At 39.5% G+C, this 17,216-nt stretch overlaps 1 protein-coding gene across 7 annotated transcripts in view; it reads right to left on the bottom strand.

Moving 5' to 3' along the window:
* esyt2a (extended synaptotagmin-like protein 2a) overlaps positions 1–15,929 on the bottom strand; it is a 243,679-nt gene extending 227,750 nt beyond the window's left edge. For 2 of the 7 annotated variants that reach the window (XR_014870478.1, XM_085139286.1), the window contains exons 1-2: positions 15,757–15,929; positions 14,144–14,528 (exon numbers count right to left, since the gene is read on the bottom strand). Coding sequence is in view for 6 of the 7 variants with exons in the window: in XM_085139286.1 (XP_084995412.1) it covers positions 14,144–14,521 (378 nt within the window). In the remaining variant the exon portion in view is untranslated. Of the gene's footprint in view, positions 1–14,143; positions 14,529–15,678 lie in introns of all 7 variants that reach the window. The other 5 variants (XM_085139289.1, XM_085139290.1, XM_085139288.1 and 2 more) reach the window with 4 other exon arrangements.
* Positions 15,930–17,216: the final 1,287 nt, after the last annotated feature.

Below are 17,216 nucleotides of genomic sequence, written 5' to 3'. Positions count from 1 at the left end.
AGTGTATAGACTCCCATTTACACATGACAGAAGTGCATCAGTATTGGTACTGATAAATTTGTTCTGAATTCCCTGATTATTCCCATAAAAAGATTAGGAAATAGTGAAAAGTCCATCTCAGTTTATGAAAGCCTCTGATGACGTCCTCAAATGTCTCTTTCTTCAATCAACAACGCAAACTACCAACTATGTTCAGTGTTCTTTTACATAACACAAAGATAAGAAGCAGATTTTCACCACTAAGAAGCTGAAAGTATTTAAAAAATAAATTAGTGCTGTCAGCGTTAATCTCGTTAAAATGACGCTAACACCACACCGCATTAACACTGCAAATCTCCGTTAGCAAGTTAACGCGGATTGCCCCGTGTTGCATGTCAACGTTGACGCGTTAGCACGGTTAGCTCGTTAACGCAATGCAGGCGTTCACAAGGGGCGGTCCACATTAACTCGTTAACGGAGAGTTGCAGTCATTTTAACGAGATTAACGCTGGCAGCACTAACATAATTACAAATCCAATAAATGTCTACTGACCTCGTTTTAGTTTACATGAAAAATGACAAAAACATTAACTGGAAACAGTACAGAGACGGACAATTAATAAGTTTCATCACAATCACGACAAAGAAAATAACTGACTTATGTCAGCACAGGCGTGCAGCTAGTATAGAAAATGGAAAGACAACAACAACAACAACATGTGACTAATGCAAATGACTGTTTCTCTGGTGTTTTTTTATTAGTGTTGTTTGAATACTTTCCCCTGGAATGTCACATGGTTTCTAAGAACCAGGCCCCCTGTCTCAAATTACTACAACACAAAAAGTCAATACTCCTGTGGGGTTTATGGATAGCTAAACATCAGCATCTTTGAAGATGCCATTATGAGCTAAGCAGGCAAAAGGCTGATAGAAAGAAAATACTGCTACTGCATCCCATTGTTAGTTAGGCCAAAGCGCTCCATCAGGGATGAAAGTGGAGCTTTACATGTAAGTGAAATACAAATCATTGTTTGTTTTTGGTGACAGTGTCTGTCTGCGAGTTATTCCAGGTTACACTTAAGGCAAAGCTGCTCCAAATATGGCCCTGGCATGTCATTGCTCCATTCTTTCCTTAGTCCCAGCGCTAACCACATCTGTCATATAAACAGTCTGCAACTTGGCAGATGACAAAAACCAAAACAACAGAGTTGGAACAAGACAAAAAAAAAAGGAAAGTATGACTCATCTGGCTAATAAAAAGCCAACAGCTGAGGAAGCAGTTTACTTTTAGAGTAAATAACTGAAAGAAAAATCTAGATTTGGACATCTTATTAAGAGAGTGAGAAAAGTACAGCAAATTACTAATTTTCCCTCATTTATATGAATTACACAGGAAATTAGGTTAGGTACTAAAATAACTGAGCATAAAACTATCACGAGAGAAAGAATGTGGGACAGAAACTAAAGGGCAATACAACCTTTTATTTGTAACAAGAAGAAACATTTAATTTATGTAAATGTTTTTTTATTCTGTATTCAATAATGCAGAGTTCTCTGGAGAGTAACAAAACAAGGAAACATATTTATTTCCTCAATAAACTGGGAACATCTTCCTCTTTTAGAGCAACAATGGCAGCACAAGGTCCAGGTAACAGGAAAATGATCTTTCACGATTGTTCATTGAATGTTTCAAGTATAACGTCACCAGAAACTCCCACCGACTGACCTCAGCGTGCTCTTCCTGCAGATTTCTCTCTAAATCCCCTGAATCAGCAGCGTGCACTTCAAAAATGCATGAAGGAGCTGATAATCTGCTCAGTCCTCTACTCAAAGTTAAACACAGTCAGCAACATTCCATAGAGTAAACTGGGACCAGGCCAATTAAAAGGTCCTTGACCAAAACATCCAGCTCCAGGTACTCAAAGTAGGTTTGGAAAAGTAAAGGCCTTTATTTTATTACTACTGGCAGTTGTTCAAATTTCCACAAGAATACAGGTGTAAAACTTTGTTGCTGGTACACAAGTCCTCTGCCACCTGAGGCTTCCTCTGACCCTTATCAGCACCCGTAGACATCCCACAGTGGAAGCAAGCTGCCAGGGAGTGATAACTGCATGTGTGAGATGGGCTTAATGGACAAGAACACCTTCTTACTTACTTTCTTTTTAGATTTTCAAGTAAAATATTTAAAGTAGAAAGGCTGCCGTAAAAAGATCAAACAATAATTAACAAAGTGATTTACGGTGAGTTGATGGGGATTAGAAAATGATTGTAATTTTTTTTTAGCATAATCAAGCTCTAATAGAAACTCTGGGGTTATTTTAGCATGTGGAAGATAACACCATCATAAACCTCATCACAATACTGATAAAGTTTCCATTAACAGTTTGGACCACTGCCATTCCCAGTGTCTATTCGTTCATTTAAATGACAGAAGACGTTGAAAGGTGGATGTGGTGAGACGGTTGCTCCACTGACGGCTATATTTAGGCTGAGAGAGCAGGACCGACCATCATGAGGAAAATATGCATTCATAACTTTTCATCGCACTAACACATTACAGACACACCAATATGAGCCATCACTAATCTCAAAGTACTGGATAACTTGTGCACACTTTTAAAAATGGAAGAAAATCTAGTTTAAGCAGAACCATTTTCCTCAAAAAATGGCTAAAACAATTAATCAGTTACAAAATACAGTAAATAAAACATGTTTCCTGACAGCTGACAAATCACCGTTTCCCTAAATGTCAGCAATCAAATAAGCGAGTCCTCATTTATTTCAGTAAGACTTCAGCAAACAAGCATATCCCGCTTCATCTAAATGTTGCATTATCATTACTTATAATCCAATGATGAAAATTAGCACTGCTGTAAGCCTTCCAGACTTCCAGTCAAATCCTGTCTGAGAGGTTATGCTGAGCAGTGTCTGTCAATATTTTTGTAATCTTATGGATATATTTCTCAAACAGGCCTTCCTGGATTGTGCTTCATACGCCTGCAGCGATACGCCCACACCAGCACAGACCTGCGCATGTTTTGATCTGCAGTTCTGCTTCCTGTCACGGTGTGCTCTATACTCAAGAAAAACATGGATCAGATGTCGGGCAACATTTGTGGCTTTCGCCTTGTACAGCAGGTCTTCTGTAAAACCAACAAAGGATTAGCAGAAGACTGGAGCGTCACCTTCCGTCACGTGTGTGCGTGTTCATGCCAAAATGTGCAACATGGGCGAAGAGACTCACAGCACAACTATGCACCAGCTGTTAGGAAATCCTGACACTCCTCCCCAGCCACACCCCAAACACAAAGCATGTCTGTGTGAGAGAGAGCAGGGGGAGGTGTGGGAAAAGAGTAACAAATTAAAATAAAAATGATAGAAAATATGAAACAAAAAATATATTTTAAAAAATTCTTCTTCAGCAGAAAATTCTAAACGTTTGCTCTGTGTCCATCTGGCTGATATATATAAAAAAAAAAAGTGGATATAATAAAAAAATAAATAAAAAGTGGGAAGACGGTGACTCTGCACATCTATAAGGTGACAACAAAACAGGAAAATGTGCTTAGTCATGTTCCCTTTACACGACAGAAGATGTTGAAAGGTGGATGTGACGAGACAGTTGCTCCACTGACGGCTATATTTAGGCTGAGAGAGCAGAACAGGCCATCATGAGGAATATATGCATTCAGTTTTAATGCTGTAGGACAGCATGCAACAGCCCCTCTGTAGTCATCCACAATATCCTAACTTGGGTTGGGGCGAACGCACAATATTGCCTGTATGTCACTCAGCTAATTTCACAGAAACTTTTGTTGCTGTTAAATTTTCTCTGTAAGCAAGTGATTACCTAACTGTTAGCCAGGATAGTCCTGGATAATCCGCCTTTTTGACTCTCAGAGTGACCATAATTTACAAATGATACTAGTACCTAGAGCTGGGCGATATAACATGTTTTTCATATCACGATATGTTTTTTTCATTTCAGGCGATAACGATATATATCACAATATAAGCCAAATAACTATATTTGTAAGATTTAAATGTGCCGTTGCTCACAAGTAAAATGTGAAATAATCAGCAGCTTGTTTTGATTTAAATATTTATTTCCCATAATAAGTTCAACAGGGTAGATGTACTTAAGGAACATGAGACTTTTTCAGATAAATAAAGGCAAATATTGCAAACTACACAAAAGGCAGCCGATAAAGCGTTTAAGTTTCAAAATAGAACAAACAAAACAGACTACTACTTTGTCAATTCCACTTAGAAACAAAATATTTATTCTAAAAATAAATCTTAGTTTGTTTTACAGAAGAACAGACAAAATTGACTAACTTTTGTCAATATCAAATAAACTGAGAACTAAAAGGAAATTCTCAACCTCTCCTTGTTGTATAGCTTAGCTTTTCAAACAGTTTTAACAGTTACTTTAGTCTGACAAAAGCCGAATGACGAATTAGCAGTCAGAGATTGAGCATGCACCGCTTTATTGTATTTCCAGACTTGCTTTCGGCACAATTTACAGTGCGTGCTACTGTTTTTTGTCAGACTTGAAATAGCCGAAATATCTTCACACTACAGAACTTCTCTGGCTCTTCCGTTCGACAATCTCTCCGGCATTGGAACCATCATCTGTTTTCTCTTCGGTAACCTTCGGTCACGCTCTCGGTTGATTTTTCTCTAGTCGGAACACTCATTTCCTCCATTACCCGGGCGGCACGGCGGCTTGCTGCTTCCCAAACAAATACACATGTGCGGCTTGGCACTTGTGCTGTACGTAATAAGTCACGTGACGTGACGCTGCGGCTGTGATTGGTTCGGATCGCTTAATTTGGATTGGCTGTTCTTTTTTTTTTAAAGAGGACAAGAGTGGTGAGGCCTATCGCAATAGTTTAATTTTTCTATCGAGAAAAAGTTATTTCGCAATACATATCGTTATCGTTCTATCGCCCAGCTCTACTAGTACCTGACCTGAATATAGCAATTTAGCCCATAAAGTCAATGTATGTAAGATCAGTTTTCTGATAAACTTCTACACAAGCGGAAGTGTTTTTGCAAACCACAGGAGTCTAAATATCTAAAAGCAGGAAAAGTATCCATGTTCACTGCAGGTTTCAGAAACTCAGCTTTGATCAAGTCTAATTCTTTGGCGTGTGGATGCTGATAAGTCTGTATCGAGTCAACATTGCTCTCTAATTTCTTAAAAATAAACAGCCGATCCACTGAACAGTGCTGCTCTCTACTCCAACTATATTTTAAAAGAATAACAATAACAAGGCCGACGCATTCATTTTTATGAGTAGGGGTGGTAGGGTAAATATTTCCTTCACGACTGCAATAAATATGCAGATTCAAACACACCCAGATTGAGATAAAAGCTCGCACTTTTTGCACAACACCTCATGTTTCTTTTCACAACCAAATAAAACCTTATAAACACTTGAATCAGGGCAGAGCAGCCGAGGCCTTTCTGTTCCTTCGCATTGTTTTCATTCTGGGCTGCAGAGCACAGCCCCGCCCTCTGGCACTTCAAAAGAACAGGGAATCCCCACCCATCCCATGTCATATGAGCACACACAGATGAAGAGAGGGAGGAGGAGGAGAAGAGAGCCACTGGGACGTGGAGGGAAACAGTTACACTGCAAATGCAGCAACTTCCTATGTCTGTGTTTTGAAAGGCAGAATGCAGTCAGGCTGCGTTAAACCAGGTCACTGGAACATTGGACTAAGAAGAGAAGACGTTTGGCTGAAATTTTCCACAACTTTAGTACTCATGGTCCCACCCAGGAATTACCCAACACAACCAAATCCGTCTGACTCAAACCCAACCATAAATCATGAGCATGGTTCCAACCTCCATAAAAAAGCCAAATATAACCAGAGTACTGCACAGTATATAAAAATCATACCATCAGTCATGCAAACGAATTCCCTCTCATTACAGTCTGACATGTAAGCAACTCCGCAACCGTCTCATAACAACCTGTTTCACAAGCTTCCAGTTGATAGTAGCGTAGGTTGTTTTACGAAGCAAAAGCACAGACTCGAAAAAGAGATCATAAACGTCTCATATCAGCTTCTCGTCTCTGGCTCTCTGTTAATTGCATTTGCAATCTTTCTCTTCACATACAAAGTCCTGAATTGCCAGGTTCCATCGCTTCTTGAAGACCGAGCACTGTGTTTTACAAAGAGTGAAGGTTGATTTGTGGTTTCTTTCCGCTGTCCGACGTCTCTTCCTTGGATCCAGCTCACAGTTTGGATTCAGGACACAGACACGCTCTCTCTGCTTTTAAGAATAAGCAACTGGTGAGCATGGAACCGTGTTTTAGTTGTGCTGCTGCAGGCTCAGTTTGCTGGATGGCACACTCAACATTTGTCCTGCACACCCCTCTTTTTCACTCCCAGTCATGTACACGCCACCATTTTACATCATTAACCTGTTCTCGCCAGTTCTTGTAGTTGTTCACCGTCTCTGCTCCTCTTCTCTGGCTTCAATTGGTCATGACTCTGATAGTTTAACAGCTTCACACAAAGACTTAAACGATCTTTGATCATGTGGTTTACCTTCACTAGGGTGTGCATCATAAAATACCCTCTTTTGCCATGAAACTGGCTGCACAGATGTATTTGCTTCTACAGCTACATCAGTTTAAGACTTTTGCCTGAAAAAACAGAAAAGTAATAATTTTCTCTAAGTGCACGTCTCTTTTCAGCTCAGTCATTTTCTGAAGCCTCTGTTCCCCGTCCACGACGCCACATTACTGCTGGTATGTGGATTCAAACACCAGAAGATGACACAAATTATCTACTTGATGTTCTCATGGAAAATGGACACATGAGCTTTTATTCCGTACTCAGTAACAACCCCACCTGCTGGATTTCATTTGTGTGTTTTGATTCCCACAGGCTTCACCTTTGCCCCGCTGCTGTTCACGTTGGTCAACTTAAATGTAATAAATCAATCAAATCAGGAGTGCAAAACTCAACTCTTCGCTGTCAAACACTCAGACTGCTCTTTACACTTAGTTACACACAGTTGGCTTTCCTACTCTTTGCTATGTGTGCTGTCAAACACAGGGGGATATTTTTAATATGGTTAAACACAGAAAAGGCACTTGCTATTATCCCTGCTGTTTTTCCATCACATAAACAGTGACTCCACCAACTATTATTTCTAGACTTATTTTCCTGGTTCATGGTTTATACTGTAAAATATCAGGAAACAAATACCAGTGTGAAATAGTGGGATTAAGTCAAAAATATCAAGTTAAGAGTAGGGCTGCTCGATTATGGCAAAAATGATAATCACGATTATTTTCACTGAAATTGAGATCTCGATTATTTGACGATATTTATTTAACAATAACAATGTATTAAATAATGACTTTAAAGATTGTCAAAAAATAATATAAAATAGTGTGCAAATACTGATAACAGTGCAAATGTTTGCAATATAAAAAATAAATGAAAAATGTAAACATCTATGTTTAGTGAACTTTGCAGTGTTGCTCTGTGGTGCAGCTACGACACTGTAGCAAAGTTTACGCACTGTCTACTTGATCCACGTCTGACTCCGCGAACCAATAATGTTTCCACACCACTGAAGTTTTTTTTTACCTCTCTTTTCAACCAACGGCAGTCACTCTCTACGGAGCCCCGCAGGGGACATGGGAGAAAAAAAAAGTCAGTCTTAATTTTCCTTAACTTTCCTCTCCAAATAACTTCTGCTTAGCTTTCCGAGCTTCCCTCGGGTCCTCTTAATTGTTGTGACACGTGTTCGAAATGCAGAGAGGTGCGCTCGATTTGCCACACGGAGCAGCGCGGGAGTAAAGCACGAGGGAGGGGCTAATAATCGGCTCAGTCATTTTTAATGATCGTTGAAAGCCCAGATCGTAATCGAGATTAAAATTCGCTTAATTGAGCAGCCCTAGTTAAGAGTGCAAAACTGCCACACATGAAATTATGGAATCATCAACTGTTTTGCATGTTGGCTTGAAAAAAAAAGAAGCTTTTTTTTGTTATGTTAAATACTTAATCAATTATGGCAGTCAGCCAATCAGAGGAAAGCATGATTCAAATCAAAACACATAACACACATTATCAGCTTGGTAAGCAAAGGTCCGAGTCGGACACTCAAATATCAGCTCTGTCTTTATCTCCACAGGAATTTGGCTGGCCTGTCCTAAACCTGCAGCCTGTCGGTTTACCACCCTGACCTAATTGCTTTGCTGTAGCGGCAGGCATTTCAAACCTCTCCTTCGATCACCGCGCTCATCTTAAAAGCAGCCAGCAGTAGTCTGAACTTTTGATGTCTGTGTTTGAGGTCAACCCCTTTTGATTGTCATGTGATTAAAGACCATAAGCTGGCTGCTAAATAATAAACAGTATTTAAGGCCTGGTGGCAGGATCATGTTGAAGTAATTTTGCTGAATGATTTCTGAACGATGCTGTCCAGGAAAAAACAAATAAAATTATCTCGCCTTATAACATTCAGTAATCACATTCAAAGCTTTACAGGCTGCAGACTGTGAAAAGCAGAGCAAAGATAAGCAGCGGAAGAACAAAACATCTGATTTTCCAGCTTATGTGGATGAAGAGATTACAGGACAATGGAGTACTAAGAGTGCACAAAAAACGGTATGTGGTTTGTTTCAAAAGCACACATGATAGTATTGTTGCATCAGTCTAGTACTGTCGTATCACTTTATGCCATTGTTTACATTCACAGTGGATGACAAAAATGCCTCTTTTCATCTTACAGGTTTTCTATAGTAAAGATATACGAGCCATGAACGATAATTAGGTTACCATAAGTTTTTTGAGTGTTTATCAAAAAGTCTGCGCCATTGTTAATTTCAGACCTCAATCACTAATGCCTTATTCAATCTTACATGTTTAGTAGCGTTTTAGATAATCAGATGAGGCCTTGTGAGCGTGCTGTGGGTCAGAGTGGGACATAAAAATCCCCTTTTAACAGGAAAAACCTCCAACAGGACCAGGCTCACGGAAAGCATAGATTTACTGGAACCAGCTGGGGGTAAGGGGAAGGAGGACAAAAAAATCCCCAAATTTAATCAACGTCACCCAGCTGGACATTGACATCTTAAAGAAACTAAAAAAAGGTAAAGTGGCCTGAGTTAAAACTAGCTAGAACTCCAGCCAGTCGCAAAACAACAGCCTCAAATGAAATAGGTTTATATCCTGTTATTTGATCAATTTACAAACTCTGATGTAAGTTTAATAACTTAGTTTGTTATGAGAATATTTTGCATTGAATCAAAGTTTATTCTATGCACTGGGAGTTATTTAATATTGCACAACACAATATAAAAGGGTGAGTATTTGTTTGAAATAGCTGGTAATGCTTATAACACATGTAAACTGTACACATCCTCATAGGAGTCGAGTGCAGTTGTCAGAGTAAGTTGAAAGAGTAAGTTTACTGTACTGGAAGTACATAATCATAAACCCTGATTTTTATTTATCTTGAATTTTCTTCTTAACTTTTGCTTCCTAACGACATCGGCCTCTAAAATCCAGTCTCACTCAGAGTCTTGACTGAGTTCAATTCTGCTGTAAACTCCAAAAGCCCCGATACAACAGATACATCTTTTTGTGTCCAACAATGCTGAGAGACCAAGGTGAACAGTGTTGGTTTGTCTTCAGAAAGATAAAACTGTAGCAGTATCCTCCGGCATTCTTGGCCTGCTAACTATAAGCTGGTGCCCACAATGCCTATCAAGCCTCATTCCAGGCATGTTTCCTAGGAGGGTGAGAAATAGTAGACAAGTAGCTCCAACAAAATCTATACTTCACAGATGATCACAGCTAGTTTACTGACTATTAAATTAATTCACTACCGAGGTTCAGGTTTGCTGCTTTTATAAAAACAACGATTAACCAAGAACACTCAGACTTCTTAAATGTGAAGATTTGATACATTTTTCCAATATCCATGTTTTGTTGTGTTGGTTAGACAAAATAAGCAATGTGAATATATCAACTTCAGCTTTGAGAAGGTCATTCTATGTACTAACTAATAGAGGTGGGAATCACCATACATCCCACGATACGATATTATCACAATACTTAACGCACGATACGATATTATCACAATACTTAACGCACGATACGATATTATTGAAATTTTTAAAAATATTTTGCGATATTCAGATTCTGTACATAAAGGTAAACTTTATCAATATTCATTTTATCTAATAACAAAGTCTCACACTCAGTCTTTCTCTCATTTCAGTTTTATTGTTGACAAACTGAACGGCTTGTATTACAGTCTAGTCCAACTTAACTGAATGCAACCATCTGGTACAATTATAGCTATTCTGAACTATGCAATTTCTGAAAACTATGCAGCCCCTTCAGCAACTGAAGAATTTGAAAGTAAATTAAAACAAAATATAATTTTACATTAAATAAAAAAGTTTTAAGCTTAATTAAAATAAGTAAACTGTCATGTTTATTGCTGCCATAAAAAAAGTTAAACACATTTGGACAGTGAAGGAATGTCAGGAAAAGGATCAACATGCTCTGAAGTCAAAGCATGTTCCAGTCCACAAAAAAATTGTTTGTAACAAAATATCGATTTCTGCTGTCCCTGTATCGATACATTATTAGCAAACAAAATATCACAATACTACACAGTATCGATTTTTTCCCCCACCCCTACTAACTAAATAATCTCTAGTTGCAGCCCTACTTTAATAACCAAGAGTTCACGTTATCTTTGCTCCCGTGTGCCTTTCTGACGCTCTGCTTTCAAAGCATGGGAGGCAGAGCCTTCAGTTACCAGTTATCAGTTCCTCTTTGGAACCAACTCCCAGTTTGAATTTGGGAGACAGACACCCTTTAGATTTTTTAAGAATAGGTTTGAAACTTGTTGATAAAGTTTATAGTTGAGGCTGAACCAAGTCACCCTGAATTATCACTTATTTATGCTACGATAAGCTTGGGCTGATGCAGGACTTTCTGCCTGTCTGACAGAAATACTTGAACAAATTAACAATTGATCAACTCAAAAAGAAACAACCCATATTTCTATATTCTTACATGCCCAGATTTTGGTCTGCTGCTTAAATAATGCAGTCTGAAGATTTAATGTTGTCCTTTGAGAAAAGAACAACCAAAGAAAACTGTTTCACTTTTTTCCTCTATGTCGTCTCAGGACTCACAGTGAGCTCCTAATCATTTAGTTTGGAGGTTAATGTGATATAGGTGACGTAGATAAACTGTCTTGTATGACAGGCAGTGACAGACCGTGTCTGTTTCAGAGGTCAAAGTTCACAGCTGATTATGTCCCACTGTTGCTGGGACGTGTAAATACTTTAACATTGATTCACTGGATTCACATTTTCTTCTTAAACACAAAGTTACTTAAAAGGTTCCACAGTGTCACACAGAGAAAACATGCGGTTTCCACACAGCTGCTCTAATCCACTGATCTTTCTGCGTGCAGGTAAGCTTTTATTTGTCACCTATTGTTATTGCCGGGCATCATTTCTGTGTGATAATGGCTGTGTTGATGGATTGCTCTGTGACGGGAGGGGGGCCGTGTTTGGGTCTGCCTGGCATCCTGCCATCCACTCAGCCTCTTACAGTTCCTACTCTGGCATCATCATCGATAATAGTAAATGTGACAGAAAAACGGAAGCCTCTTCACTACAGTGTCAGCGGGTTTCAAATCACAGAAGCCTTGGAAAGGATGGCTGATGAACTGTGCAGTTTGCAAGTGTGGAAAAACAAAGGTATACAGTGTGACCGTTTGTTACTGTTAACAATAAGTGACAGCTATCTGTTAATCTCTTATTATAAACAAAACAGGTTGAAGAATTGGATGAATGCTTTAGTATTTATTGTGTTATTTTTGTACCTGCTTCATACTCGAACACACAAAGAAGGATGCGCTTCATTTCTTTTTGTTGTATTAAAGGAGAAAGGAAGGCTGAACACAGACAAGAGTGGAGCTTATCTTCATGTAGAACTATTAATAGTGAACGTAATATTGTAACTACTGCTACTACTTTCTGAGCTAACGAGCGATCCTTGAGCCCATGCTAGGTAAGTCAGCCACGGTCTGCTAGCATAAAGTTTGGACACAAGAGCTTTTGTATCTGAAAAATGAAGCTAATGTAAAAAGTCCCTTAATATGAATTCTAATGGGCAACAGGTGTTGACTCCTCTGGTTGCACAAGTCTAATTGTACAGAGGTCTATGGGAAGGCATGAATTTGGCTCAGTTCATCGATGACCTCAGTAAACACATTTCTAATAAGTTTATGGTCTCATTTAATACAACGTGACACTTTTTTGTTAGTCATTTCCCCCAGTCAAAACGGGGGAAAGTCAAAAAGAAGGATTGATAAGTCACTACAGGATGAGCATGCAGTGCAGAGATCTATCAAGTCCTCATCAGGATTCAAAGACACACACCAAGGTGCTCAATATGCTAATCAGGTCATTGATTTTTTTTTCTTAGAAAAATCAGTCGCCCTATAAGTATCTCTCTTCTGTCATTGTTTTCCCAACATCTCACCAACGAGTAGTTACAAAAAGCTTTCATCTCCTTGAGCCTAGTCCTACCACAGAGTATTTCCTGTTAAAGAGAAGTTCTTCCTCTCCATCATCGCCAAGTTCTTGCTCACAGAGTCTCATCAGATTGTTGCCCATCTAATATTTTGGTTTTATCAGGATTTTATTCTGGCTCTAAAATAAAAACAGAATTGAACTGAAGTACATTATGACATTTTTAACCCAAAAGGATACTAGACATTAGAAAGAACATTGACAAACATTATGACCACATAAAACGATGCTTTCATGTGACCTTTTGCAGTAAAGGAAATTACAGACCGTGATATTACGTTTTTTTATGGATTTCGTTAAGCTTGATAATGACAAACGAAAGAAAAAGCATCATGGGAGAACACTGCGCTCTTAAGGATTATCTGCCACCTCGGGCCAAACGAACAAATTTGCAGACTTCACATCGTTTCTCAGTTCTCATTGGAACCTGTGTGCACATGCCCAACACTAATCTCCATTCCTGGTCTAGTGGGAAATAGTAATGTCACATTTTATAAGCAAAGATCAAGTAAATGGAGAGAATGACAGCTATGTTAGAGACGTGCAGTCAGTCTGCCTCCTGCTTTTACACACTAATTTCGTAACAGACAAATACACCAAACATCTCAGGAATGAAAAGAGAAATTGAAAAATAGAACCGGTTTGATGACTCTCCCAAAAAGCTTCAGGGGCACACTGGGTTGTGAAGTCACACGTAGGAGATTAATTGGCTGACATCTCCAACTTCTTTGGCCATTTAAAAACACTGAAATGAGCCTAATGCTGACTAAATCCTAGGACTGATGATGTGGACCGTCAACAAAAAGGGCAGAATGTGACCTTTCCAGAGGCTATTTATGAGGCCAACATTAACAAGGAACAAAATTTGTTTTGCCCAGTCAGGGTTTCAAATGTCAGACATGCTGCAGTCTGGATCCCATTTTGATCATTCCATGGACAATCTGAGAAATACCTCCTGGAAGGCGATGCAACAAACAGCAAAAACAGACAATGTGTGCACAACCTGCCCTATATGTAGGTGATGTGCAGGACACAGGAGACAGCAAAAAAGTGATGCCTTCATGAAGACCTAGCAGAGATTCAGTCCAATAAAATCTATGCTATTTGCAACTTTTATGCATTTTATTATTGATGCTCAGGAATTTAAGGGAAATTAAATTAAACTTTATGGCTTAGACTTCTGGTCAACCAATCTGCAATAAACTGCAGCAGTCTTTCCTATGAGAAAAACAAATGCCAATACCGTTGTACCATCTTGCACGCAAAACTTCAGAAAATATCCCAAACGTGGAAATTACAGGGCGTTTGTCTGATCGTTTAATTTGACTGGACACACAAGCATGCGAGCTGGGATGTCTGTCAAGTATTTTGAGTAAAGAAGCAAAACAAAACAAAACAAAAATCAGTGGGCAGAGCTGCAGGGAAATTAGTCATCCATGTCAGCCATCTTGGCAGACATCCTATATTTGATGTTGACTGTGAGAACTCCTGAGAGAATAGGAAAGCAAGTAAACCATAACAAGACTGTGATAATATACGGACTATAACAACACTGCGGTACATACCCATGGTGGCAGCTCTGTGGTTGGCACACTTTGCTTCACCGCTTTCTCCTCCTGCTGCAGGAACGCTAACGCACGGTTTATCCTGTAGTCCCCGTTGCCATAGTTCTTCCTCCAGTAGAAAAGCATTGCAAGTCCAATTAGAACCCAGCTAAAGCTGAATTCAAAATATCCCAAGACGTAGATAGGAAATATTAGGGCAAAAGTCTTGGCAAAGTTAATCCACATTTGAGTGACATCTGTCAGGGATGATTGCTGCTCTTTGGCCAGCTCTTCTGGGGACAGAGGGGCGCCCATTGTACTTGTGGGGGTGTTAGGTGCTGCAATGGGCCCATTGGCTTTGGCACCCTCTCCCGCTGAACCGTCCATCTTGTTACTCATTTCCCCTCTGGAAAAACAGTAAATTACAAGAAAATGTTAGTGCTTATTCACACGCTACAGAAGCAGAAGCAGACAAAGCTCCAACTGTTTTTTTTACTACAATACTACAAAGAAAAGGCCCTGTGGCTGCAAGATTTCCATCTCCATAAACCAAATTCTAAGTGATGAATGGAGACACAGTTATGCCCAAAGGAATAAAACAACTTTAAGCTTGACAGTGTTACAAGAAACTGAGAAATGATCCCCTGAAATGAACACCAGGATTGCTATGTAGTCATCTCTTTTAATTAAGAATTGACTTTAGTATTTAAAACTGGATGAGAAATGTTGGTGAAAGAAAAGAATCCAGTAATAACAACCACGATTTCTATGTTCAAAAGTAAACACTAGAAGGTTTTCGGACCAAGTAAAAAAAGAGTAACATTTATTTTGATGTAAAGCGCTGGTATATATATATAAAAATGTCCAATTTAGTAGTAATAGGCCTTCTCCAGAGGATCCATGTTGTCTTAATTCCCCTTCAACAAGCAGGCTGTAGTAGCCTGGATGCAAATGACAGAAAAATACATTAAAGCTGCAAACTAATCCCCGATAAACAAATCTGTACAAGACAAGAAAATCTTCTTCTTGGCCTGCAGTGTAAATCAATACAGACTACAGGCTAAGCTGTCGTTTATCTTTTTCTCTCGGACAAAACTCCCTTACAAAAATGCCATTTTTTTGTCTCTGAGGAACAGGGGGAGAGTACGCTTTAGATAGAAACGAATTTATTACCTGTGGCAAAACAATTAGAGTCACTCTTTAATTCGGCATATATTCATTACATCCCCTCGCATTTCTACGGGAGTACTTCAACTTTTAAAAGTGCCTCACCCGTCCTCGTTTCAGCCTTGCGCTGCCAAAACACAGTGCAGTAGCTAGCACCGACAAGTGTGAAGGCGTCATTAAAGTACAGTCTTTACTGCTAAATGTGTTATTTTATGTGGCTATATGCGAGCCGAATAAAAGAGCATCAATGATTAAATCAGAGTGTAGTTACACGATTCATAAAAACGTACATAACTTGACAGTTAAATAGTGCAAGTCTTAAATCCTCATTTCTTAGATGGAGTCTGACGCCCCAGAGTGACACGTATTAGGGCTAGGACTTCACCTACCAGTAATACGTGCATCAAACACCAACCGAAAAACAACTTCTTTTTCTTCGCTTACCGCCAAGGAAGCGTCACACTCACCGGTATCCACCTGCGACATTCGCTGCTCCTTGAAAAATGAACTAATAATCACTTTGTCAGCTTCGTCCACTGCATGCCGAGCAGCTCAACTCTTTTTAACCCTGCTCCCCGTCAGCACATCCTACTGTGAGGGCGAGCAGTCCGCCTCGGCAAGCCTGCAGGAAACTGTCATCGCGGGAAAGAGGTCAGCCTCCTTCAGGGAGGGAGCTTCAAACCGCACCGCACAGCAGCAGACACGGGTGCCACCCGGTGGCGGAAAATCCACCACAGACATCAAAAGAAAACTAGTTTTAAATGATAAAATTCAAGTTTAGAAAATAAAATTTAAAGCAGATTTAGTTTAGCATGTTGAACTGACCATTTTACTTTCTCTATTTTCATAAATACAGTGCTCACAGATAAAGTGATGCGATTTTTTGTCAGTTCAACGCTGGTTTATCGTTGTATATATAGAGAAAGGTGATTGTATAAAATAGTGACTATTAAAGTGTCACATGCCTAATCTAGATTTAAAGCCCTCCTTGGCATCTTCTCCCCGGTCTAAGTCCAGCTCATATAATCAACCATCAGGTATAGTTACGTGGCTGCAAGGAGGAGAAAACTGAAAAGGCAACTAAAAGGTGCCGACAACGCCACCTGGGGGTGGGGTTCACCCCAGGAAATATTAGATTAACCAGTGCAAAGGTTTTTGCGAAGGCACACAGGTTTGTTATTGACAAAGACAGAGGCGCGGCAATCACTCATTTATTAAACAAAATAACTGAAAATTAAGTGACAGACTACAAGACATTTAATTAAAACACCAAATATTGCTTAAAAACAACAAAATTCATTGATTAATGCAGTTAAAGACAGGCAACTCGGAGAGGCCAGGGAGGAGTGCCCAAGGGGTGCTACCAGATACCCGAGATTCGCACTGCAGTTCTCGCTGCAACTTAAATGGGGCTTTATGCACATATTCCGGTGTTTACCCTCAAATGCATAAGAGGAAACCTCACCAAAAGTGCTTAATCTCCCCCAACATACTGCAGAAAAAACCCTTCTTGAGTTACCTAGACTTAGTACCAGTCAGTTCAGCTATTAAGCAATGCAAAGGAGCAGCCAACTAGGCAAATCTTTCAACAAAACAGCAATAGTAGCTTGCAGAGCCAAAGAAGGAACTCAAATCCACTTAGAAACGGTTTCTATTTTATTAGTGTCTGTAGGCACACACAAATAGCTTGAAAAAAGGAACACTGTTCCAACTTTACTTTGAGACCTTCTTACTGCAGATGGCCCAGAATGGTAAATGGTAAATGGACTGGTTCTTATATAGCGCTTTTCTACTCTGTCCGAGCACTCAAAGCTAATTCATTCACCCAATCACACCCATTCACACAAGCACTTCTAAATTTAAGTGCTGAGTATCTAACATTCGTACACATTCACACTCCGATGGATGCATCGGAGAGCAACATGGG

This window comes from Neolamprologus multifasciatus, chromosome 18 (genome assembly GCF_963576455.1).
Source record: "Neolamprologus multifasciatus chromosome 18, fNeoMul1.2, whole genome shotgun sequence".
NCBI classification, from domain to species: Eukaryota; Metazoa; Chordata; class Actinopteri; order Cichliformes; family Cichlidae; genus Neolamprologus; species Neolamprologus multifasciatus.
This window is presented reverse-complemented; position numbering and strand designations above follow the sequence as displayed.